This window comes from Nomascus leucogenys, chromosome 3 (assembly GCF_006542625.1).
Source record: "Nomascus leucogenys isolate Asia chromosome 3, Asia_NLE_v1, whole genome shotgun sequence".
In the NCBI taxonomy this organism is placed as follows: Eukaryota; Metazoa; Chordata; class Mammalia; order Primates; family Hylobatidae; genus Nomascus; species Nomascus leucogenys.
The window spans coordinates 94,716,479-94,743,271 of NC_044383.1; the positions used below are offsets into that span (position 1 = coordinate 94,716,479).

Below are 26,793 nucleotides of genomic sequence, written 5' to 3' on the forward strand. Positions count from 1 at the left end.
AATTTCAACATATGAATTTTGGGGTGATGCAAACCTTGAGACCATAGCACCCACTTATTTTGTTGTTCGTTTTCTCTCATGTCTGCTTCCACTTCTGTTCACTCTACCAACTTCTTAATTCTGTCTGTGTGTCTGTAGTTTAAATTCCTGAGTAAGGATCTCACAGGCCAACCAATGACTTCATCCCTGTTTGGGTAGTGCTTTCACATTGGGTTTCTTAGAGGCCATTAACCAGCGTAAAGATTTGCTTACCTATGGTCCCATGCAGGGCTGCTCCTGTGAGCATGGCAGTTGCTCTCAGAAGTGGACTGTGAGTGTGGTGGGCACCATGAGTGACCAGTCCAGCACAATGATTATAGGTAATGATGAATTATTTCTTTTGATGACCAACCTCTTTTTCCCATATTTCTCAAAGTTTATAGGTGAGTAAAGAACCAAAAAGTGTGAAAAATATAGACTGCTTATGTACTGCATATCTAGTTATATGTTATATATATAGGGATATATTTGCGTATAGTATATAAACTATAACATATAAAACTATGTAATTATATAGTTTGTGATACAGGTGGGCCTCCAAGTAAAATAATAATTTGGTTACGTGGCCTAGCTAGGAAACAACATGTTGTACTCAACTGGATATTTTGGTTATCTGAGACTTGAATTGCTTTCCTGAATTTTATATCTTGTTCCCTTTCTAGTCCTCTTCCTTTTGGAAATATATTCCTTTTGTTTTGTTTTGTTTTTGAGACAGGGTCTCACTCTATTGCCTAGCTGGAATGCAGTGGCACAATCATGGCTCACTGCGGCCTTGACCTCCCGGGCTCCAGCAAGCCTCACACCTCAGCCTCCCCAGTAACTGGGACTACAGGTGCATGCCACCACACCCAGCTAATTTTTTGTATTTTTTTTTAATAGAGATGGGGTTTTGCCATGTTGTCTAGGCTGGTCTTGAACTCCTGAGCTCAAGCAATCTGTCTGCCCTGGCTTCCTGGAAATATATTCCTTTTATCCCTCCTCCCTACTCTATAGCATCCCCAGGACTCATCTTACAGTGGTTGGTGACCTCCCATCCAATCACAAGTATCCTATAACTATTAACGTATTTGGTTGCCAATTCAACAACGGTGGTTTTTAAAAAAATCATTGGCTCTTCTTAGGGGTATTTTCCCATACGTCCACCTTTGATATCAGAGTTGGCTATGATGGGCCAGCTAGTGAATAACCCTGGTTTTATTGGGTAGTTGAAATCTAATGTAAATGGAAGATTTGATATGTCAGGTAGAGTTTCAAATGTGTCTAATGAAAGGTCCTATTTGTTAAATCCTAGTGCATGTGAATAAATGTTTAGTAGGTAGAGCAACATCTTTTTCTAATAGTATTTGTCTTATTCCCTCCCTCCCTCCCTCCCTCCCTCCCTCCCTCCCTGCCTGCCTGCCTTCCCTCCCTCCCTCCCTGCCTGCCTGCCTGCCTGCCCGCCCTCCCTCCTCCCTCCTCCCTCCTTCCCTCCTTCCCTCCTTCCCTCCTTCCCTCCTTCCCTCCTTCCCTCCTTCCCTCCTTCCCTCCTTCCCTCCTTCCCTCCTTCCCTCCTTCCTCCTTCCTTCCTTCCTTCCTTCCTTCCTTCCTTCCTTCCTTCCCTGCAAGACAGGGTCTTGCCATGTTGCCCAGGCTGGTCTTCATCTCTGGGCTCAAGCAGTCCTCCCATCTTGGCCTCACAAAGTGCTGGGATTACAGGCATGAGCCACCGCTCTTGGCCCTTATAGTTTCCTAAACCCACTAAATGTTTATTTTAAATAAAGATTTTATTTAAAAATTTTATTTTTTATTTTTTTTGAGACAGAGTCTCACTCTATCACCCAGGCTTGAGTGCAATGGTGCGATCTTGGCTCACTGCAACCTCTGCCTCCTGGGTTCAAGTGATTCTCCTGTCTCAGCCTCCTGAGTAGCTGGGATTACAGGCGCCTACCACCATGCCTGGCTAATTTTTGCATTTTTAGTAGAGACGAGGTTTCACCATCTCGGTCAGGCTGGTCTCGAACTCCTGACCTCAAGTGATCTGCCCTCCTTGGCCTCCCAAAGTGCTGGGATTACAGATGTGAGCCACTGCGCCTGGCCCCACTAAATCTTTAAAATATTGAAAGAGATCCAAACATCTAACATTATTTGAAAAAAAGTATATAAAACTTTAGTTTTTGAAGAGTATAAAGATGACACAGACCTATTTTTTTCTAAAAACAAACACTGATATGCCAATTATCAGAAAAGGAAACTTTGGGCTATTAGGTTTTCCAGTGATGGAAAAACTTTATTTGGAGAGTTCTTTATTCTGGTGCTACGGTTTGAATATTTGTCTCTTTCAGAACTCATGTTGACATTTAATCCCCAGTGTGGCAGTATTGAAAGGTGAATCCTTTCAGAGGTGACTGGGTCATGAGAGCTCTGCTGTCATGAATGGATTAGTCCATTCGTGGAGTAATGGGTTAATGGATTAATGGATTATCATGGGAGTGGGACTGGTAGCTTTATAAGGGGAAGAGAGTCTTGAGCTAGCATGCTCAGCCCCCTCGCCATGTGATGCCCCTGTGTCATCTGGGGCTCTGCAGAGAGTCTTCACCAGCAAGAAGGTCCTCACTAGGTGGGGTCCCTCAGACATGGACTTCTCAGCCTCCATCACTGTAAGAAATAAATTCCTTTCTTTTCTTTCTTTCTTTTTTTTTTTTTGTGACTGAGTCTCACTCTGTTGCCAGGCTGGAGTATAGTGGTGCGATCTCAGCTCACGGCAACCTCCCCCGAGTTCAAGTGATTCTCTTGCCTCAGCTTCCCGAGTAGCTGGGACTACAGGTGCGTGCCACCATGCCCAGCTAATTTTTGTATTTTTAGTAAAGACCAGGTTTCACCATGTTGGCCAGGCTGGTCTTGAACTCCTGACCTCATGCTCTGCCTGCCTGGGCCTCCCAAAGTGTTGGGATTACAGGTGTGAGCCACTGCACCTGGCCCATAAATTCCTTTTCTTTATAAATTACTCAGTTTCTGAAGATAAAACTCTGACTTTGGACTGTAAACCTTTGCCTTGGGTATGAAACCTTGACATTGTTGAAAGAATAGTGGAAGCTGTAAGGGACAACAAGTTTCACCACAGCACAGTCTTCTTTCCCTGACAGGCCATCCGAACAGCTAAGGAGAAGACAGATCACTCAAGAACTGAAGTTGTTTATTAGCTACAGCATTTCTGCTGCTGTGATACACATTTAGCCATTTTGGAGGAAAGCTAAGCAGTACTGACTGCCCATTTTCATGAACTTTAAATAACAAATACTATTTTTCAAGGTCTTCATTTTATCATTAAATTCAGCTAATTACTACCTGTTTAAAAATAAATAAATAAATAAATAAATTTCAGAATATCTGAAACTCAGTTTCAGATATTCTGTTACATGCGACAGAAAATGAACTAAGACATGTGCTAAGTAGGATTTATGATTTTATGAACTTTAGATTTTGTTTTCAATACAGTTGTTTAAACTTCATTATAGGCTGGGTGTGGTGGCTCATGCCTGTAATTCCAGCATTTTGAGAGGCTGAGATGGGAGGATTGCTTGAGGCCAGGAGTTTGAGATCAGCCTGGCCAACATAGGGAGACCCCATCTCTACCAAAAAAAAAAAAAATTAGCTAGGCATGGTGGTACATGCCTGTGGTCCACCTAATTGGGAGGCTGAGGTGGGAGGATCACTTGAGCCCAGAAGGTTGAGGCTGCAGTAAGCCAAGATCGTGCCACTGCACTCCAGCCTGGGTGACAGAGAGAGACTATCTCAAAAAACAAAACAAAACACAAATAGACTTTGTTATGGTGGACTAATTTTTTTTCCCTCATTATACTCCTAAGAAACTTTCTGTAAGTCTATGCTATAATATTAAAATAAAGTATACCTTCTTCACAAGATACCAAATTTATTAACCAAGGTGAAAAAATTGGTGACAAACTACCAGGCTGCTTTCACCTACCTATGTAACAATGTTTTCTCTAGTAAATTAACATTTGAAGATGTTATGAACAGATGACCATGCCATATGAGCAACCAACTATGAAGAATGAACATTTATAAACACTTACTTTTGTTATTGAATAAAATTTACAACCAGGTTAATCTGACACTTTTAATGTATGCATAATTGTTATTGTGCTGTGAGGTAATTAGGCATAAATGGTAAGTAGTTCATGTAAATCACTATAATTAGAATTACTTTTACACAGCCAAATCAAGCATTTCCAGAGTCAGGGAGGGAGAGAATTAAATAGAGTATGGAGCTACTCTGAAAATCTCTGTTTCCATTAATCGGGGGTCTATAGGCAGCCAGGTTTTTTCATCTCTTGGGAGGAGACATTGTAGCCCAAGAGACCTGAGAATTCGGAGCCACAGAACTCCTTTCCTTTTTCTCCTGCCCTCTACCAGATAATTTTCAGTTTTTCCCTAATGAGAACTTATTTCCAACTCCCTCTTATATCCTACCATCTTTTATTTAGATACCCCCTCCTCACCCTTCCAAGAACAATGCATGAGGCAGATGGAAAAGAACTACTCAATTGTACCATTGCACTCAGAGCAGCCACAGGCAATACATAAATAACTGTATTCCAATAAATCTTTACAAAAACAAGTGTCATGCTGGATTTAGCCCATGGCCATAATTTGCTGGCCTTTGCTCTAGATGACTGCTACCTGACTAGATATGAGGGCTGGTAGATCATTAATTGTATTCAAAGTCCTGCTTGAACTTTACCTAGTCTAGCTTTCAAGTTTAATATTCCATTACTATATTGTATCCCTGCCTCTATTCAACAGGAGCTATTCACTATTCCATTAAATAGACAAACAGACAAATAGAACAAAATAGAAAGTTGAGAATATACATGGGAACTTGATATATGATTGAGTTGACATTGTGAATTAGTTGGAAAAGTATCGTCTATTCACTAAATTAGCATGGGATCATTGGTTATCTATGTGAAGATTAAAATAAAATTAGGTACTTACCTCTAGAAATAAATGCCCTAAATTTAAAGTGAAACTTTAGAACTTCTTGAAGAAAATATAGAGGAGTAACTTCGTGAACTTGGGAAAAGAAATAATTTCTTTTCTTTTTTTCGAGGTAGAGTTTTGCTGTGTTGCCCAGGCTGGAGTGCAGTCATGGCTCACTGCAGCCTTGACCTCCCGGGCTCAAGCAATCCTTTCAGCTTAGCCTCCCTAGTAGCTGGGACTACATGTGCATACCACCACGCCTGGCTAATTTTTTGTATTTTGTAGAGATGTGGTCTCACCATGTTGCCCCGGCTGGTCTTAAACTCCTGGTCTCAAGCAATTCACCTGCCTCAGTCTTCCAAAGTGCTGGGGTTACAGGCTGAGCCATCATGCCCAGCCAGAAGAATTTCTTATACAAGATATGAAAGTCCAATATATATGTTCATGTTGTCCTGTAAATTAAAAAAAAAAAGTCCAACTTGTAAACACTGATACATTTGACTATGTTAAAATTTAAAACTTCTAGTTAACAAAAGGTACCATAGGAAAAGTGAAAATGTAGACGACAGACTGGGAGAAAAGATTTTTCATCAAAAATAATTGACTACTGGCTGGGCGCGATGGCTCACGCCTGTAATCCCAGCACTTTGGGAGGCTGAGGCAGGAGGATCACCTGAGGTCAGGAGTTCGAGACCAACCTGGCCAACATGGTGAAACCCCGTCTCTACTAAAAATACAAAAATTAGCCAGGTGTGGTGGCGGGCGCCTGTAATTCCAGCTACTCAGAAGGCTGAGGCATGAGAATCGCTTGAACGTGGGAGGCGGAGGTTGCAGTGAGGTTATATCCGCCACTGCACTCCAGCCTGGGTGACAGAGGGAGACTCCATCTCAAAAAAAAAAAAAAATTGATTATGGATCGCTCTCTAGAATACGTAAAGAACCCTGACCAGATGCAATGGCTCATGCCTGTAATCTCAACACTATGAGAGGCTGAGGGTTGGGAGGATCGCTTGAGGCCAGGAGTTTGAAACGAGCCTGAGCAACATAGCAAGACCTCATCTCTGCAAATGATAATAATAATAAAGAATATATAAATAACATCTACCATATAATAGAAAAACAGACAACCCAGTAGAAAAATAGACAAAGGAGAGTATTTTTTTTCAGAAATAACTAGCAGATGCCACAAGACTGGATAAACAAATCAGAATGTATTTATAAAATGGAATGTTGCTTAGCATGGGGATGATAAACTATACATTCAAGTGGCTAATACTGAGGAGGAAGGGGACAAGGGAGGCTTCAACTATACTTAATGCTTTATTACTTAAATTTTGAAATAAATGTCAACATAGAAAGATTTGATAAAGCTGGAGGGTGGGTAACGAGGTGTTCCATATAGTCTTCAGTTTTGCCTGTTTGTAATATTCCATTGTGAAAATATTTTACATGTGATTGCAAGATATTTCAACAGGTTAGTTTTGTTTTTGTTTTGTTTTGTTTTTGAGACAGAGTCTTGATCTGTCACACAGGCTGGAGTTCAGTGGTGCGATCTCGGCTCACTGCAACCTCTGCCTCCTGGGTTCAAGCAATTCTCGTGCCACAGCCTCCTGAGTAGGTAGGGCTACAGGCATGCACCACCACGCCCGGCTAATTTTTGTATTTTTAGTAGATACTGTGTTTCACCATGTTGGTCAGGCTGGTCTCAAACTCCTGGCCTCAAATGATTGCCCACCTCAGCCTCCCATAGTGCTGGGATTACAGGTGTGAGCCACTGTGCCTGGCAGGGTTAGTTGAATTTTTTTTTCAGTTTGAAAAAATTACAACTTTTCTTGAAAATAAAATTTTAGAGTCTACTAGTTCAGCCTTTCCTTCTTACAAATAGACTGAGGGGCTGGGTGTGGTGGGTCATGCCTGTAATCCCAGCACTTTGGGAGGTTGAGGCGGGCAGAACACTTGAGCCCAGGAGTTTGAAATGAGCCTGGGCATCATGGCAAGACTTCATCTCTAAAAAATAAAAATTACAAAAATTAAAAAAAAACAGACTGTGGAAGGGGAATTATTAGCACAGTCCTCAGAAAGGTATATGAAATGTGTTTATAAGAGGGTTTTAGCAATGCAATGTTTTCCTGTTTCTGAAATTTCATAAACTGAATACATATAAATCTGATCACACTCTTCTCCTGCTTAAAGCTTTCAGCCCCCTCGGGATAAACTACAAACTCAGCATGTCCTTCAAGAGTCTTGAGAGCCTAGTCCCTGCCTCTTGCCAGCCTCCTCTGCCATTGTTCCCTGCTGGCAATAAAAGCCCCAGCTATGATGACCCTGCTTTAAGATCCTTGGATGAGGCGGAGACCTTATTTTGTCTCTGGGTCTTTGCTAAAGCTGCCCACCCTTCATCCTTTTGTTATGGCTCACCTCACGTTGCCTTCTTGGTGACCACATCCTCCTCTGGTAGATATTGTATTTCTTTCTTTCTTTCTTTTTTATTTTTTTTTGAGATGGAATCTCACTCTGTCACCCAGGCTGGAGTGCAGTGGCACGATCTCAGCTCGTGGCAACTTCCACCTCCCAAGTTAAGGCGATTTTCATGCCTCAGCCTCCGAAGCAGCTGGGATTATAGGTGTTTGCCACCGTGCTTGGCTAACTTTTAGTAGAGATGAGCCAGGCTGGTCTTGAACTCCTAACCTGAAGTGATCTTCCTACCTTGGCCTCTGAAAGTGTTGGGATTACAGGTGTGAGCCACTGCCCCTGTCCGGTTTTTCTTTTCTTGGCCTTCTGGGCCTGAAGATCCCAGCCCACTGCCTAGCACAAAGTAGGTGCTCAATACTCAATTCATGTTTGTGGAACGAATGAAACGTGAATGAGTAACAAAGCCATCACTAAAGAGTCACAGAGCCTATCCATGTATCTGTGTGAGAGTGTAGGTGTCTCCATTGTTTGCCTGTATCCACGTATGTCTCTGTGAATGTGTCCTCTTCTCATTCCCTCCTTAACATCAGTTTTTAGCTAACCCTGAAGATGCCTGGAAGGCCAGTTTAATTTCTCAGATTCAGAACAACAACAGCGTTCAGAACAAGGGATATTTTCCACATCTTTCTTTTGATGAAGCCCAGATTGGCTTGAGAATAATGCTCATATCTCAGTAGTGGACTGAACTAGTAGTGGACTGGAGTAGACCAGACCTAGCAGAGCTTCACCTAAGCTAGGCCAAAAGCAGAGTATCAGGTAGGAGCAAAGTGAACATGGAAGGATTTGCCAGAAAACTAGCCCGCTGTCATTTGTCTCCCAGTGGTGCACACAGGAACTTATAAATGTTTGTGACTTGAATGCATGAGACATCAAAAAGTCATTTGCATCTTTAAATTGTGTTATAATCAGAAATTGAGCCATTTCTTACACTAGTAGTTTTAGAGTTTTAAGCACACCCCCAACTTATTTAGATACTTAAATAGGCTTAATTATGCTAGTAAACTGAGCAAGTTGGTGTATTATACTTTAGGCTGCCGAGATTCTTTTGCAAATCAGCTAAAGACATTTCAAAAACCATTTTCATTTAAAGAGAATTTATGGGTGCTAATATATAGTTCAGTTTTTTAGTTTTTAAAGATCTTCTTAGAAACCTGAAATGATCTACTTTTATCAAAAAGTGGTCCATGTTGAGAATGCTATAATGCCAGTTTTTAAAAGATGTAATTATGCTCAGCATTCCAGCTGGAATCATTGTTTCTGATTCTATCATTTTGGAGATAATAATGCAATGGTGGGGGGAACGGAGAGAAACAGGAAAAGTAGTATTCCTGCATTTTAAACAAATTGAAAACAACACTTTTTATTTTAACAGCACCACCCTTATTATCTAATTGTCCTAGTGGAAATGATGCCAGAGTAGCAGGTGGATAGTGACCCAGAAAGGCAGAGGACGTGCTATTTCAATGTGTAACTTTGATGAGAATCACCTTGGATCATTTTTTAATGCTAGAACTTTAATATCATAGGGAACAAAGGATAATGTTAAAATCATTAAATCAAAATATTTGGAAGGATGGATGACATACATTCTTTTAGTTTGCAGTAAAGGAATAGTTCTGATAACAGTTTTGAAAGCAAATGTCTACAATATAAATATGCAAATATTTTTGAATAATTTTAGATTTATTTCAAAAGTAAAAGTAATATAGTAGTCACCTTACCAAATTTTGTTCTGTTTTTTTCCAACTTTTCATTTTGAAAAATTTCAACAATATACTTAGATCCACTAATGGTTAACATTTTGCCACATTTGTTTAATTTTCTCTCTAAATATCTTATTTTCTAGAACCATCTACAAGTAAGTTGCACCATAACACTTGACCCCTAAATATATCACATATAATGCCTAACAAGGACCTTTTCCTGCATAACTATATTATCATCATCACATTCCAGAAATTTAACACTCATTTAGTAATGTTATCTAAAGTAGGGTTGGCAGATTTAGCAAATAAAAATACAGGCTGCCCAGATAAATGTGAATTGTATGTATGTATGTGTGAGATGGGGTCTTGCTATAGCCCAGGCTAGTGTCTAACTCCTGGGCTCATGTGATCCTCCTGCCTCGGCCTCCTGGGTAGCTAGATTACAAGTGTGAGATATGACATTTTTGAAAGGAATGTAGCACGATCTAACCTTGAAGATGTGAACTACCTCAAGCTAATAGTTTACCTGATATACGAGAGATGTTGCTGTATCTCAGTAGTGGACTGAAACATTTAAAATAGCCCTTAGAGCTCCTTCGAGTTTGCTGCAGTGCCCTGGGTGCCTCAATTTGAGAACTTCAATTCTTTGCAATATGTTGTATTGACTTTTTAGTACATGCGAGCATTGTGTGTTCACTACACATGCAGTATATATTATGTTATATGCTCTGTGTGTTTTATTATTTGTGTTTTGTCTCCCCTTCTATTCCGTGAATTCCTTGGAAACAAGGATTGCTTTCTACACATTATTGTATCCTCAGCACATAGCACAGTACATGCAGAGTACAGAGTACATGCCCATAAATGCTGGTTGAATTGTATGAAATTGAATCTAGGTTAATCTCCTAATTTTATTAATGAGACATAAAGGCCTAAGGTTAGCAGAAATATCTTGTGTTCAGAAATATTTGTTAGTGATAAAGAGATCTTAGTTTTCAAATACAACCCTGACTTGAACCTCTGCTTTTCAGTTAAGTAGAAACCTAAATTGGACATATATCATATATTATGGGTAGTAACAGTGAGGTATATTGAAATAAATAATCAAAAAATTCCAAAGCTAAATATTATAATGTTCGTCTTGGGATTGGTGCTTGGTGGTTACATGAAAGATAGGGCTTTTACTAAAGCTTTTCTGTTTTTGCTACTAAATCCTCAGGGAGATGGTGTAATGAAAACATTTCACTGCAGTGGCTCATGCCTGTAATCCCAGCAGTTCGGGAGGCTGAGGCGGGAGAATCGCTTGAGCCCAGGAGTTTGAAACCAGCTTGTGCAACATAGGGAGATCTCATCTCTACAAAAAATGTAAAAATTAGCTGGGCATGGTGGTGGGCACCTGTGGTCCCAGCTACTTGGGAGGCTAGGGTGGGAGGATTGCTTGAGCCCGGGAGGTCAAGCCTGAAGTGAGCTGTGATGGTGCCACTGGACTCCAGCCTGGGTGACAGAGCGACACCTTGTCTCAAAAAAACAAAAAAATCATTTTGGACTTTGGAGTCAGAGTTGAAGTGCATTTCCATTTTGGCTCTGACACTATCTTCATCTTTGTCTTAGTTTTGCCATCTAATTCATAAGTCATTTGCTAAGAGTGGGAATATCTATCTCTGAGAAAACTTTTTCCTCCATGATTACAAAATGTGAAATATTTAAAAAAGAGCTCTGTGATCAAGTAAGTTTAGGAAATGCTATGTGAATAACTCTCAGAGAATCACAATGCCGTTAGTATATCAAAGGCTCTGAGAAATTCTGCAGTAAACAAACTTTTTTTTGTTGTTTTTTATTTTTATTTTTGTAGAGATGAGATCTCTCTATGTTGTCCAGGTTGGTCTTGAACTCCTGGGCTCAGGCATTCTTTCTGCCTCAGCTTCCCAAAGTGTTGGGATTACAGGAGTGAGCTACCATGCCTAGTCAAAGAAACTTTTAAACTTTGGTCCTGTAATTCAGTGTTTCTCCAACTTGAACACATGGCTTCTTTTAAAATGAACACCCATAAACATAATGCAGAAGTAATGCTTTATGCAATAAACTTTAGAAAACCCTACTTGCTTCATAGGAATTGTTTGATGTGTCTGACATGTAGTGAGAGCTCAACAAAAGATGCGAGACCTCATTACCAAGACACACATCCTGGATTCTGGCTTGAAGACATTCAATGCTTATTTATTTATTTATCCAGACAGAGTAGTCTTGCTGTGTCGCCCAGGTTGGAGTGCAGCAGCGTGATCTCAGCTCGCCTGTCCCCCTACATCTTTGTTAATACAGTGTCCTCTCAAACTTTCAGATTTTTACCATGGTGGTATTTCATTAATATTTTAAGTCGTACCTCTTGTATTGTGAATGAGAGTATTCTTTCAACGTTAAAGCCATTTGCATTTGTTTTTCTTACTGATTGATTTATAAAAGCTCTTTGTTTATTAAGAAAATAAACTCTTTTTTTTTTTCTTTTGAGCCAGAGTCTTGCTCTTTCGCCCAGACTGGAGTGCAGTGGCGTAATCTCAGCTCACTGCAACCTCTGCCAAATGATTCTTGTGCCTCAGCCTCTCGAGTAGCTGGGACTACAGGCACGTGCCACCACACCCGACTAATTTTTGTATTTTTAGTAGAGATGGAGTTTCACCATGTTGGCCAGGGTGGTCTCAAACTCTTGGCCTCAAGTGATCTGCTCATGTTGGCCTTCCAAAGTGCTGGGATTACAGGTGTGAGCCACTGCACCTAGGCAGAAAATAAATTCCTTAAATTTTTTTTTTTTTTTTTTTTTGAGACAGTCTTGCTCTGTTGCCCAGCCTGGAGTGCAGTGGCATGATCTCTGCTCACTGCAACCTCCGTCTACCGGGTTCAGGTGATTCTCCCACCTCAGTCTCCCAGGTAGCTGGGATTACAGGTGTGTGCCACCATGCCTGGCTAATTTTTGTATTTTTAGTAGAAACGGGGTTTCACCATGTTGGCTAGGTTGGTTTTGAACTCCTGACCTCCCACCTTGGCCTCCCAAAGTGCTGGATTACAGGTGTGAACTACTGAAATTCTTTTAAATTATTTTTTAATTTTTAATTTTTGTGGGTATATAGTAGGTGTATATATTTATGGGGTACATGAGATGTTTTGATACAGGCTTGCAATATGAAATAATCACATCATGGAGAATGGGATATCCGGCCTCTCAAACATTTATCCTTTGTGTTACAATCAAATTATATACTCTTTTAGTTATTTTAAAATCTACAATTAAGTTATTGACTATAGTCATTCTGTTGTGCTATCAAATAGTAGGACTTATTCTTTCTATTTTTTTTGTACCCGTTAACCATCCCCACCTCCCCCTCCACCCCAGCCTCCCACTACCCTTCCCAGTCTCTGGTAACCATCCTTCTACTCTCTATGTTCATGAGTTCAATTGCTTTGATTTTTGGATCCTACAAATAAGTGAGAATATGTGGTGTTTGTCTTTCTGTGCCTGGCTTATTTCACTTAATGTAATGACCTCCAGTTTCATTCATGTTGTTGCAAATAACAGTATCTCATTCTTTTTTTATGGCTGAATAGGACTCCTCTGTGTTCTTGTCCATAATAACTGATGCAGTTTTTTTTTTTTTGCAGTTTATTTGCTGTTTTTCCTTCCTTAGGATTTTTTCTAACAAAGTTTTAATTTCAGTGGTTTTTTTTCTTTCTTTCTTTTTTTTTTTTTTTGAGATGGAGTCTTGCTCTGTTGTCCAGGCTGGAGTGCAGTGGTGCAATCTAAGCTCACTGCAACCTCCACCTCCCAAGTTCAAGCGATTCTCCTGCCTCAGCCTCTCCCAAGTAGCAGGGATTACAGGTGTGTGCCACCACAGCCAGCTAATTTTTATATTTTTAGTAGAGACAGGGTCTCACCATGTTGGTCAGGCTGGTCTTGAACTCTTGACCTCAAGTGATCTGCCTGCCTCAGCCTCCCAAAGTGCTGGGATTACAGGTGTGAGCTTTATAAGCTGTTGATAAGAAGGATTACAAGAGAAGAGGAATTTGATTTGATGGGCCCTGGTTTCTGAGAAGGTAGATGGGGTATGAAATAAACACTGATAGAAGGTTGGAAGAAGGACAGGAAGAGGAATCGTTTTCCTTTGTAACAGGAGGAACGTCACAGGAGGGAGGAATGGATGGGTGCAGACGTGGGTGGGATTGCAGTTTCACATAGGAAGTTGAAGGACTTTCAACCCAATGCCTTCTGTTCTCTTTATGAAGAAGTAGGAGACATCTTCTGAAAGTGATGAGTGAAATGTAGTTTTGCTTAATGGGAAGTAAGAAGGTTCCAGAGATTCTTTGCAGAGACACAGTGAACTCACTAAGGAAACAGAATTGTTGACAATATGGAGGGCCCGGAGAGAGGGTCCTCTCTGCACGACTGTCAGACTTTTTTCAGCAATCCTCAGCAATCTGGGTGAAGTTCATGGAAGGGTATATATTTTAGTATGAGATTTTTCTATTTTTAGCTATCTTTTTATCATTTACGTATAATTTTATTAAATTATGGTTAGAGTACATTTGATTCTTTGGAATTTATTGAAGTTTTCTTTCTGGCTTAGCATATGGACTATATTTGAAATTATGCTGCTTGTTCTTGAATGTATTCTTGGTTTGTTGGGTTTAGAGTTTATATGGATGTAAATTGCTTGAACTTACTAATTGTATTGTTCAGATCTTTGAGAGGGATGTGTCAAAGGGTGTGATGTTTCTTTTTTCACGAATTACAGGTCTGAGTATAAACAGATATTGGTAAGCACATTATGCTTGCAGTCTTTGGCGTGATTACACATGCAGAGGTGAGCAGTGATGGGGAACTTCCCTGTGCTGGGCCCTGCACGCAACAGATAAGGAGACAGCAGGTTGGAGAGTTGAGAGGGCTTACCCAGGGTCACCTAGCTAATAAGCAGCCAGCCAGGATTTGTACCTAGATCTTTTGGGTTCAACTCTAATACTCTTCTGCCATATCTCTTATGCTTGCTGGAGGTAGGTGGTAGGTTATCACTGTCTTCCAACATCATCCTTAAGCTTATGATCTGTCTGCACAATCTAAAAGGTGATGTCACTGGATCCTCATCAAAACCCATTAGAGAAGGTATCATCATCCTACTTTACAAACTCCCTAAGATACAGGTAACTTGTGACAAATCTTATAACTGGTCACTAGATAAACGTAATCATTTCAGATTTTGAAGTCTGAGTCTAATGTTACGTGTGTGCATTTTGGGAGTCCGGGATGTGTCAGAGTCCTGGCAGAAAACAGTTCACAGCAGATGTTTCAGTAAAGACCAAATTTAGAGACTACTTAGAGAGGCATGGGCAGGCTTAAGGCAGCAAACAAGGGATGGAAGGGCAAAGGAGGAGACTGGTGAGAGCTGGAGCTGTGGCCTGAGGGATGGGCCGCTTGTTGGTCTGGAGGGATGCAGCTCTACTGAGGCACAGCTCTGAAGCAGGGAGGGATGGGAGAGAACGACCCATCCCTTTCTATGCCCTCTCTCCTATTTCCTGCAAGGAATGCCTCCCACGGGCTGAACCAGCCAGGAGCCAGCCAGAAAGGTCAGTCGCTTGGGGTACAGACAGGATGGAGAAGGCATCAGGGGAGGGGAGCACATGGAGAATGACCAGCACCGAGAAACAGTGTAAGGGTGGAGTTCACTGTGATTTCTGAGACATAAGGACAAGTTATAGGGAATTAAATTTAAGGAAGGAAATTTAATAGAACAGAAAAATAGCGTTAAGTTGCGAGAAAATGTAAATTAGGAGCATGCAAATGATGTGGGTTCCTAAGGGACAGCCATTTTGAAGAAAACCGTGTAAACCTTCCTCTCCCTGAAATCACTACGATTAATAAAGAATTCAAAAACTTTTTTAGGACCCATTTTATATCCTTCTGATTAGTCTCACTGTTCTCCATTTGATCCTCTGATTTTTCCCTTAAGACATAGATTTTTAAGCCCCTTAAAATAATTTCAATAATTATTAGAAAACTGAAATTTTTATTAGGAGAAAATTAGCTTGTTTCCCCAAGTAAAAATACGTGGAGTATATAATATTGTTTAGATAGACTATGTCTATGTCTAATGATTCTCGTTAGGAGGGTATTCATTTTGTTGATCAATTTACTTATATTAAAATCTCCGTCTTATACGGTATTCATGCGATATGAGGTATTTGTGACCTTAGATGTTTGAGGATCTTTTCTTTGGCACAGCAGTATCTCTTTGTCATCTTCTAAATATTGCTATAAAATATAAGACAACATAACAGATTATATATGTAATATGTAATGTAGTATTTGCTAAAGTGCTCTTTCTAAAATATATTGAGTTGAGAGAGAAAAATAGAAGAGAGGACCGTGAGTGCAACTTTTTCTTTCTTTTCTTTTCTTTTTTTTTTTGAGATGGAGTCTTCCTCTGTTGCCCAGGCTGGAGTGCAATGGCGCAATCTCGGCTTACTGCAACCTCTGCCTCCTGGGTTCAAGTGATTCTCCTGCCTCAGCCCCTGAGTAGCCTGCCATCATGCCTGGCTAATTTTTGTATTTTTAGTAGAGACGGGGTTTCACCATGTTGGCCACTGTTCTCGAACTCCTGACCTCAAGTGATCCGCCCACCGGGGCCTCCCAAAGTGCTAGGATTACAGGTGTGAGCCACCACGCCCGGCCAACTTTTTTGTTTTTTTAGAAGCATTCAGCTCTCTCCATGCAATCTTTCCCCCCATCTTTCTTCATTCCTTTTCCCTAAACTTCATTTATTCAGCCTATCTTGAGTATATCATGTAGCAGTATTAGAATAGGCCTTAAACTATTCCCACAAAATGTATTGTGAAGAATTATGAATTGCTATGACACTCTCAGTTACCTAATACAAAATGCTGCTTTCAAAAGATTTCACATACATAGAATATACTTAGAGATTATTAGGTTTTATGCAAGTTTTCCAATTTGAAGCTGTTCTAAAATTAAGAGCATAATGCTTTTTCTGGCAAGTTGAAAATAGAATAACCATTGCATGATAATGGTTCATATAAGAAACAAAAAACCAAGAAAAATTAAGAAGTTTTGGCAGGAGTAGAAAACTGTTTTGAGTGGAGATTTAAGAATAGATGGAGAGTTAACATGCAGAGAAATGCCAGGAAGCCATCCAGATGGCAGAGTCAAAGCAAAGAAGATCCTTTTGTCTGGCCTAGACCATGAGTGAGGTCTAGAAGGCACAAGCTACATTTAGTAGAGAAAGAAAGCAAAAAGGAACAGGAAAGCAAGAGAGGTTTCTGAGGCAGGTTGGACTGAACCCATAAATTATAAAACAAAAACAGGCCAGGTATGGTGGCTCATGCCTACAATCCCAGCACTTTGGGAGGCCTAGGCTGCAGTTTAAGACCAGACTGGGCAACATAGTGAGACCCCATCTCTACAGGATAGTTTGTTTGTTTTTTGAGATGGAGTCTCGTTCTGTTGCCCAGGCTGGGTGCAGTGGCGCGATCTTGGCTCACTGCAACCTCCGCCTCCCGGTTCAAGCAATTCTCCCACCTCATCCTCCCAAGTAGCTGAGATTATAGGCATGCACCACAGCACCCAGCTAATTTTTATATTTTCGGAACAGACAGGGTTTGACCATGTTGGCCAGGCTGGTCTTAAACTCCTGACTTCAAGTGATCTGCCTGCCTTGGCCTCCCAGAGTGCTAGGATTACAGGCATGAGCCATCGCACCCAGCCTACAGGATAGTTTTTTTATAAAAATTAGCTGGATGTAGTGGTGTCCACCTGCCCCAGCTACTCAGGAGGCTGAGGCAAGAGGATTGCTTGAGTCCAGGAGTTCAAGGCTGTAGTATGCTATGATCATGCCACTGCACTCCAGCCTGGATGACAGAGTGAGACCCTGTCTCTAATATAAATAAAATAAGACAAAGCCAAAAGCATTATGGATGAGACGCTGAAAGCTAGGTTTTGAGAATGTTCTCTGCCAAATTATTGACCACTCTAGTTGATGCTAAGTGGCATAATCTTCACTTTTTTCTGTTTTACCCTCCCTTTCTGAACTCACTCCACCCTATCATACCTTGTTTTTTGCACAGGTGTTTAGGAACTGCTGCAGAGTATGAAGGTTACTCTTCTAAGTGTAACAAAATTCAAGATGGTTATTTGGGTTGATAATAGCATTAGGTAAGAGAAGTTCTATTTTGCTTCATCTCCAGAGCCCTTCAGTTTCCAGTTTTGCTCTGGACCTGACTGCTTTCCTGACCTGCAGTGCCACTGTGGTCCTGGAAGCAGGCCTCCCTCTGACAAGCTTTTTTCCCTCCCAGGGGCCCTCTACATTTCCCAGGGCCTATGTTTTCTTCTTGCTGAGTAGGAAGTTTTGTTCATACCCTGAATTTATGAAAGGACAATTTTCCATTTTCACACTTGATGAATAGATTGGATGGATTGGTAGGAAATCATTTTTCCTCAATTGAAACAATTTCTTTTTTGTAAAAATGGTATCTTGCTTTGTTGCCCAGGCTAGTCTCAAACTCCTGGGCTCAAGCAATCCTAATGCCTCAGCCTCCCAAACAGCATTTATTGAAGAGACAATTTCTTTCTCCCACTATGCTTTATATAGTTTTAGTAGCTTCTCTTATTTTTCCTTAGTATATTATTATATTGACTTCACTTTTATTTTTATTTTATTTTATTTTATTTTTTTGAGACGGAGTCTCACTCTGTCGCCCAGGCTGGAGTGCAGTGGCGCAATCTCGGCTCACTGCAAGCTCCGCCTCCCGGGTTCACGCCATTCTCCTGCCTCAGCCTCTCCGAGTAGCTGGGACTACAGGCGCCCGCCACCACGCCCGGCTAATTTTTTTGTATTTTTAGTAGAGACGGGGTTTCACCATGGTCTCGATCTCCTGACCTCGTGATCTGCCCGCCTCGGCCTCCCAAAGTGCTGGGATTACAAGCATGAGCCACCGCGCCCAGCCGACTTCACTTTTATTTTTACTGATTGATTGATTGAGTGAGACAGGGTCTCGCTCTGTTGTCCAGGCTGGAGTGCAGTGATGTGATCTCGATTCACTGTAGTCTCCACCTCCTGGGCTCAAGCAATCCTTCCACCTCAGCCTCCCAAGTAGCTGGGACTGTGGGAGTACACCACCATGCCCAGCTGATTTTTGTAGAGATGGGGTTTTGCTATGTTGCCCAGGCTAGTCTCAAACTCCTGAGCTCAAACAATCTGCCCACCTTGGCCTCCCAAAATGCTGGAATTATAGGTGTGAGCCACCATGCCTGGCCCACTTTTATTTTTGAGGTTTTTTTTTTTTTTTTGATGTCTGAATAGTCCTCTGTTTCCTCTGAGTTTATTCCCCTCTGTATATTCTGGTCTCTGACTGTTATGTTGGAAGTTTTTTCCAAATATCCATTGACCACTGGTATTAACAAGCTGATTGAAGCTCCAGCTTGAGAGGTTTGGTGACTGGTGTGCTTTACCAGAAGGTAATCTGGTAGGGATCTAGGTCTTTCTTTGGGAGAAGCTTAACCAATGTAAGTGCCTCTGGCCTTTTTATCTGGAGATCATTCAGTTTCACCAGAACAATTCTTCTACTCTATTAATTGCTGAGAATGAACCTAGCTGCCATTGTTTGGGGAGCCCATCTGGGAAAGAAGGGAAAGACTACATGCCTGGTAAATGGTAGAGGGGATGTACATTCAAGTTGTGTGACTGTGAACCCCTCGCTGTGGGCTACTATGGTTATTGCCTCCTGTGTTGACTCCTAAGAGGGGCTTCACAGCATTTTTTTCCAATTTTCTTTTTTGGTAAATACACACATAAGATTTACCATCTTAATCATTTTTTAAGAGTACAGTTCAGTGCTATTAAATACATTCTTAATGTCATGCAACCATCACTACCATTTATCTCCAGAACTACTTTCATCTTGTAAAACTGAAACTCTGAACCCATTAAACAATAATTCCCCATTCCTTCCTCCCCCCAGCCCCTGGCAACCCCTTTTTCTACTTTTTTTTTTTTAAATTGAGATGGGGTCTTGCTCTGTTGTCTAGGCTGCAGTACAGTGGTGTGAACATGGCTCACTGTAGCCTTGACCTCCTGAGTTCAAGCAATCCTTCAACTTCAGCCCCCTGAGTAACTGGGACCACAGGCGCATGCCACCATGCCTGGCTAATTCTTTTTAACTATTTACAGAGACGAGGTCTCCCTATATTGCCCAGGCTGGTCTTGAACTCTTGGGCTCAAGTGATCCTCCCACCTCAGCCTGCCAAAGTGCTCAGATTATAGGCGTGAGCCACAGCACCTGATTTCTACTTTCTGTCTCTTTAATTGTTCGCTGTTCTAAGTACCTCATGTAAGTGGAATGAGAATATTTGTCTTTTTGTGACTGGTTTATGTCACCTAGCATAATGTCCTCAATGTTCATTCATGTATACATTAAGAGTTTTTTCCCTTTTTAAGGCTGCATAATATTTCAGCTTTACACACTTTTATATCAAGTTTTTTTCTTACTTATTGTATATAATAGCCCCTCTTGGTTCTGTATATAGGACAGTTAGGAAGACTATGTATATGATTATATTTAATTATTTGCATGGTAGAGATTAATAATTTGTTCTTAATTTGCAGCTTTTTTCAAGGAGCAAACCTCCAAGGGGCCTGTATGTTTATGGAGATGTTGGTAAGTGTGTTAAAATAAGTTTTGGGTGGGCAAAACAGAAAGTTTCTCAGCTTTCGCTCAGGGATGATTTCTATTTCTATCCCTCAATCTGTTACCAGCAAGGGAATAGGATGAGGCAGGGTAAGGTAGGGAGAGAGGAAAAGGGAGAGAGGGCAGTTATTTCAGCTTTTACTTTACTTCTCATAGGGTACAGCTGTAGTCTAGGGCAGAATTAGTCACCATGTTAGGGTGCAAACATTATTTAATGTATAAAGTAATTAATATCAGGGAAGGAAATCATCTACAGATAGGTTATTGGACAAATCAGGATTCCGTGACTCATTAACTCAGCTTAATACTTTTTTAAAAAATAAGCTGTTCTTTTTTACTTTTAATTTCCACTAAATTTCTAGTCATAACCTAAGCCCTTAGATGAATAATTTAGTCATTATTATCTTTAATGTAGTTGATAGTAGATACTCTTAATGCATAAGTGGTAACATTTCCTTGGTCTCCCAGTTCTAGACATTGGGCAGAAAGACTCACATTTTGGTGGAAACCTTCTGAGTGGTCACTTCTTTCTAGGTTTTCCTAATCATGTAGTGTCTTGCTTATGAAGTCTTCCCTGACCTCATTCTTACTGAAATAATTCTGTTTTGTGGTTTCTATTTTCTTCAAACAAATCCTTTTCTCTTAGTCTTAAACCTCTCCTTGGCCACCCTCAGCCACTGATATCATGAAGGAGTTTCTACTTGACTTTATTGCCTCCTTGCTTTCAATTATTTCTTTGATGCCTTTTTAAATTTTTTAATTTTAACTTTTTCTAATCCCTCAGTTTACTGTCAATCAATTATTTCTTCTACTGGCATACTCAAAACTCACATTCACATGTAACAAGGTCAGTTTTGGACCTAGACTAATATTCACACTCCAGGCTCCCCTGTAGCCACAACACATTTGCGTTATGAGGGAGTGATGGCAGGGAATATTATCTTAGTAACATTTTTAGGAAAAGAAAAAAAAAGGGCATTGAATAAGTAGGTTCATGCCATTCTCCTGCCTCAGCCTCCCAAGTAGCTGGGACTACAGGTGTCTGCCACCATGCCCGGCTAATTTTTTGTATTTTTAGTAGAGACGGGGTTTCACTGTGTTAGCCAGAATGGTCTCGATCTCCTGACCTCATGATCCGCCCTCCTCGGCCTTCCAAAGTACTGGGATTACAGGCGTGAGCCACGGCGCCCAGCCGAATAAGTAGTTTTAATGCCTTAAAGATAAAACTGTTCCTTTCTAAACTGTTCCTTCTTTTTCTAATTTGTTTACTGCTGCCTTGCATTGAATGTCCATTTTGTATTTCCAGATTTAGCTTATCTGAGAGAATAATTTAGTTGACAAAAGTGAACATTAGAGATTGCCCCTTAAAATTCTTCAGGTTCTTGAAATTACAGAAAAGAAGCTCAAACTATTCTTTTTCTTAGTTCACTGGCTAATTGGTACTTTTGAGACCAATGTATACTTACTTCTTATTTAGAAAGCAGTTATAACAGACACTTGAACAATTTTATGTTCTTGCACCTTTGGGCACCATTAATGATTCTCATCTTGTTGTCAGGTCTCATTCTTTGCCTCCTGAGAACATCTACTTCTAGTACCTTCACTTTCATATTAAGTCATCGCTAAAATCAACAACTTTGTTCCTCCTGTTACCTTAACCACCTGACCATAAATGGAGATGGTTAAAAAAGCATAACTGCTTCCACTTCTGTAAAAGCACTATTTTTTTTAAACCCTATGAATATTGTTGGATTTTAGTTTAGAAAATACAGCCATATGGTAACTAATTGAAGGGAAGCACATTACAAGTTATTCATCTGAGTGTTTGAAAGCAATAGAAAAGATGTGATAGTATGGGATGTTCATATAGTTTGGGTATGTGGCAACCTTTGTTTGGAAACATCCTTATAATATAGAGAGGGGAAGAGAAAGGAATTCTGAAATGGGAAGTGAGACGAACATTTTGGTGGCTATAATAAGTTTAGTTCAGACCACTTATAAAATACGTAATCGGCCAGGCATGATGGCTCATACCTGCAATCCCAGCACTTTGGGAGGCCGAGGCGAGTGGATTGCTTGAGCCCAGGAGTTCAAGACCAGCCTGGGCAACATGGCAAAACCCTGTCTCCACAAAAAATACAAAAATTAGCCTGGCGTGGCAGCATGTGCTTATAGTCCCAACTGCTCGAGAGGCTGAGGTGGGAGGATCACTTGAGCCTGGGAGGTCAATGCTACAGTGAGCCATGATTATGCCACTGCACTCCAGTCTGGGCAACAGAGTGAGACCCCCATCTCAAAAATGAAATAAAATAGGTAATAAAAGATCAAGTTTTCATTTGAGGGGCTCTCTGTATGAGAGAGTAGCCTCAAAATGCCACCATAAACTCTTATTCTTTATTCTTTTCCTTTGTTGGACTTGGGAAACAGGTATTAAATTTTAAGAAGGCTGGGCATGGTGGCTCATGCCTGTAATCTCAGCACTTTGGGAGGCTGAGGCAGGATGATTGCTTAAGACCAGGAGTTTGAGACTAGCCTGGACAACCAGGTGAGACCCCGTCTCTACAAAAAAATTAAAAAATTAGCTGAGCATGGTGGTGTGTGCCTGTGGTTCCAGCTACTCAGTAGGATGAGGTGGGAGGATCACTTGAGCCGGGGAGATCAAGGTTGTAGTGAGTTGAGATTGCACCACTGCACTCCAGCCTGGTCTACAGAGTGAGGCCCTATCTTAAAAATAAATAAATCAGTAAATTGGGCTAGGTGCGGTGGCCCACGCCTATAATGCCAGCAACTTTGGGAGGCTGAGCAGGGCAGATCATTGAGGTCAGGATTTCAGACCAGCCTGGCCAAAATGGCGAAACCCTGCCTCTACTAAAAATACAAAAATTAGCCGGGTGTGGTGGCGGGTGCCTGTAGTCACAGCCACTCAGGAGGCTGAGGCAGAAGAATTTCTTGAACCCAGGAGGCAGAGGTTGCAGTGAGCCGAGATCACACCACTGCACTCCAGCCTGGGCAACAGAGCAAGACTCTGTCTCAAAATAAATAAATAAATACATAAATAAGTAAAATAAAAATAAATAAATAAACATGCTTGAGCTCAGGAGTTCGAGACCAGCCTGGGCAACATAGTGAGACCTCATCTCTTATGTTTTTTTTTTTTTTTTAAGAAAAATTTAAATTAATAAATAATTTTTAAGGAGACTTCATGGGATAGAGAATACCTACCTGGTAGCACTCCCTTCCCACTCTTCATTCTTGCACTCTATTTGGGCTTTGTCCTGCTCGCTTCACCTCTTTCTTTGCAGATGTGTTGAGATGATTGACTCAGATGGACCCTAAATCCTGGGAACTGCAGTAGGGTTGATGTATGAGTTGGAGGGATTATTATCATGGTTCAATCTTGAAATGAATTATTTTTGTTATAAAATATTTATCACATCTCATATAGAAGCCAAAAGCTGTGGTAGTAGTATTTTGTGGCTTCATTCATACCCTACAGCTGGCTTTCTCACAACAGAGCCTCAGCTGTTGACCAGCTGACTGCAGTGGTTATGGCAGGGTTAATGATTTCTCTGGTACACTAGAAGAGAATAAAAGTACATTTTGCTTATCAGCCCCTTTTCTGCTGCCTCCTGGTTTCACCTCACCTGTTTCACATTGATTCAGATTCTAATTTCACCAGTTGAAAGGTAGGCTGGCTTTAAGGTTAGGAGTTAGGAAGCATAGTTCTCCCTGGCTTGGATGCAGGGATACATCTGCCTACTGCACACCTAGGCTGTATTATAGAATCTATTGCTCCTGTGCTACAAACCTGTACAGCATGTTACTGTATTGAATACTGTAGGCAGTTGTAACACTGTGGTATTTGCTTATCTAAACATATCTAAACAGAGAAGATGCAGTAATAATACAGTATAATAGATAAAATATGGGATGCCTGTTTGACCATGAATGGACTGGAAGTTGCTCTGAATGAATCAGTGAGTGAGTGGTGAGTGGATGTGAAGGCTGAGGACATTTCTGTATACTTCTTTATACAAGATATTATCAGTGCTGTGTACTTGGGCTACACTAAATTTATAAAAAAATTTAATTGTACTTCCATGTTAGGATAGCTATGACATCACTAAGTGACAGAAATTTTTCAGCTTCTTTATAATCTTTTGGGACCACCATTGTATATGTGGTCCATTGTTGACCAAAATGTCATTATATGCATTACTGTTTATAGAAATGCAGTGGGTTTTTTGATGACCTTGTATCCTGTGATCTTGCTGAATTTAATTATTAACTCTAGTGGTGATTTGGTAGATTCTTTAGAATTTTTTTTTGTGTATACAATTAGGTCATCTGCCAATAAAGATAATTTTACTTCTTTAAATTTTTATGCCTTTTATTTCTTTTTGCTGCCTCCTTGCACTAGCTAGGACCTCAGTACAATGTTGAATAGAAGTAGTGAGTGTAGACGTCCTTGCCTGTGTCAAATTGTAGGGGAGAAGTGTGCAGTCTTTTACAAATAAGCATATTAACTATGTTTTAAAAAAATGTATTCAATTGTTTTTATTATGGTAAAACACATAACATAAAATTGTCCCTTTTAAACATTTCCAGTATATGATTCAGTATCATTAAGTCTATTCACATTGTTGTACAACTATTACCACCATCCATTTTCAGAACATGAGTGTAGACATCCTTGCCTTTGTCAAATTGTAGGGGAGAAGTGTTCAGTCTTTTACCAATAAGCATATTAACTAAAGGTTTTTAAAAATGTATTCAATTGTTTTTATTATGGTAAAACACATTACATAAAATTTACCCTTTTAAACATTTTTAGTGTATAATTCAGTAGCATTAAGTCTGTCCACATTGTTGTACAACTATTACCACCATCTATCTTCAGAACATTTTTATCTTCCCAAACTGAAACTCTGTGTCCATTAAACAACAACATCCTATTCTACCTCTCTCCCACGTTTTCCACATCCCGCCACCTGACTCCCCTGGCCTGGCAACCACCATTCTACTTTCTGTCTTTATGAATTTGATTATCCTTCAGTACCTTATATAAATGGAATCATATAATATTTGTCCTTTTGGGTCTGGATTATTTTACTTAGCAAAATATCTTCAAGATTCATCCATATTATTGTGTATTGCATATGAGTTGGATTCCTTTTTAAGGCTGAATAATATACTTGGTATTCATGGGGGATTGGTTTCAGGATGCCCTTGGATACCAAAATTTGAGGATGCTCAAGTTCCTTATGTAAAATGCTGTAGCATTTGCATATAAACTTTGTGTGTTGTCCTGTACACTTTAAATCCTCTAGATTACTTATAACAATGTAAATGGTACATAAATGCTATAATAGTTGTTATACTATATTATTTTTTGTTTATGATGATGATTATTATTATTTTGAAGCAGGGTCTCGCTCTGTCACCCAGGTCCTGAAGTGTAGTGGTGTGAATCAGCACACTGCAGCCTCCACCTTCTGGGCTTAAGTGATCCTCCTGCCTCAGCTTTTTGAGTAGCTGGGACTACAGGCATGCACCACAATGCCCAGCTAATTTTTATATTTTTTTGTAGAGATGGGATTTTGCCATATCACCCAGGCTGGTCTCGAACACCTGGACTCAAGTAATCTGCCTGCCTTGGACTCCCAAATTGCTGGGATTATAGGCGTGAGCCACTCCACCTGTTCCTTGTATTATTTTTTATTTTAAAAATATTTTTGATCCACTGTTGGTTGAATCTGGGGATGTAGAAACTAGATACAGAGGGCCAACTGTAACATTTTATGTATATACCACTTTTTGTTTATCCATTCATCTATTAATGGATGTTTGGGTTGTTCCATCTTTTGACTATTGTGAATAATTCTGCTGTGAATATTGAAGTGTAAGTATTTGTTTGAATCCCTGCTTTTGGTTGTTTTGTGCATATACTCAGAAGTGGAATTGCTGGATCCTATGGTCACACTATGTTTAATTTTTTTTTTTTTTTTGGACACAAAGTCTCTCTCTGTTGCCCATTCTGGAGTGCAGTAGCACGATCATAGCTCACTGCAACCTTGAACTCCTGGGCACAAGCAATCCTCCCATTTCAGCCTCCTGAGTAGCTGGGACTACAGGCATGCATCACCAAACCTGGCTAATATTTTAAATTTTTAGTAGAGATGAGATCTCACTATGTTGCCCAGGCTGGTATTGAATTCCTAGGCTCAAGCAATTCTCCCTCCTTGGCCTCCCAAAGTGCTGGAATTATAGGTGTGAACCATTGCACTTGGCTTGTGTTTAATTTTTTTGAAGAACTGCCATACTGTTTTCCACAGTGACAATAGCATTGTTATTCTCACCAGCAATTCACAGGTTCCAATTTTTATACATCCTTGCTAACACTTGTCATTTTCTGTTTTTTTTTTTAATAGTTGTTCTAATGTATGTGAAGTGGTATCTTGTAGTTTTGATTTGCTTTACCCTAATGATTAGTGAATGCATTTTTGGTTAGATAATTCATGACTTTATTCTGAATCTATAAGTATACTACACTGCATGCAGCAGAATTTGAAACTTTATTAACTTTTCTGGGTAAATATAATTATTTAAAATCTACTGCTAATCACTATATCAAGAGATACTGTACTGAATATTTTTGCAATGAATGACTTTCCATCAAAGTGACTTCTTCATTAAAAAAAGTTTGGTGGATTGTTTTTTCATATACAAAAGCACTCTGACATTCAAATGGCATGGGCCCAGTGTCATCTTGTGGCATGAAGGAAACCCGAAAGATAAGACTTAGATCTTCTTACTTTCTGAAGTGCCTTTGGATTCTAGTAATTGCAAAGGAATT

At 40.2% G+C, this 26,793-nt stretch overlaps 1 protein-coding gene across 1 annotated transcript in view; it reads left to right on the plus strand.

Annotated features, from left to right (window-relative positions):
* The window catches only part of AFG1L (AFG1 like ATPase), a 234,226-nt gene that overhangs the window by 35,253 nt on the left and 172,180 nt on the right, over positions 1-26,793 (plus strand). Inside the window, exon 3 of the mRNA XM_003278929.4 lies at positions 19,856-19,907. Within this exon, the coding sequence (XP_003278977.3) occupies positions 19,856-19,907 (52 nt within the window). The remainder of the gene's footprint in view (positions 1-19,855; positions 19,908-26,793) is intronic.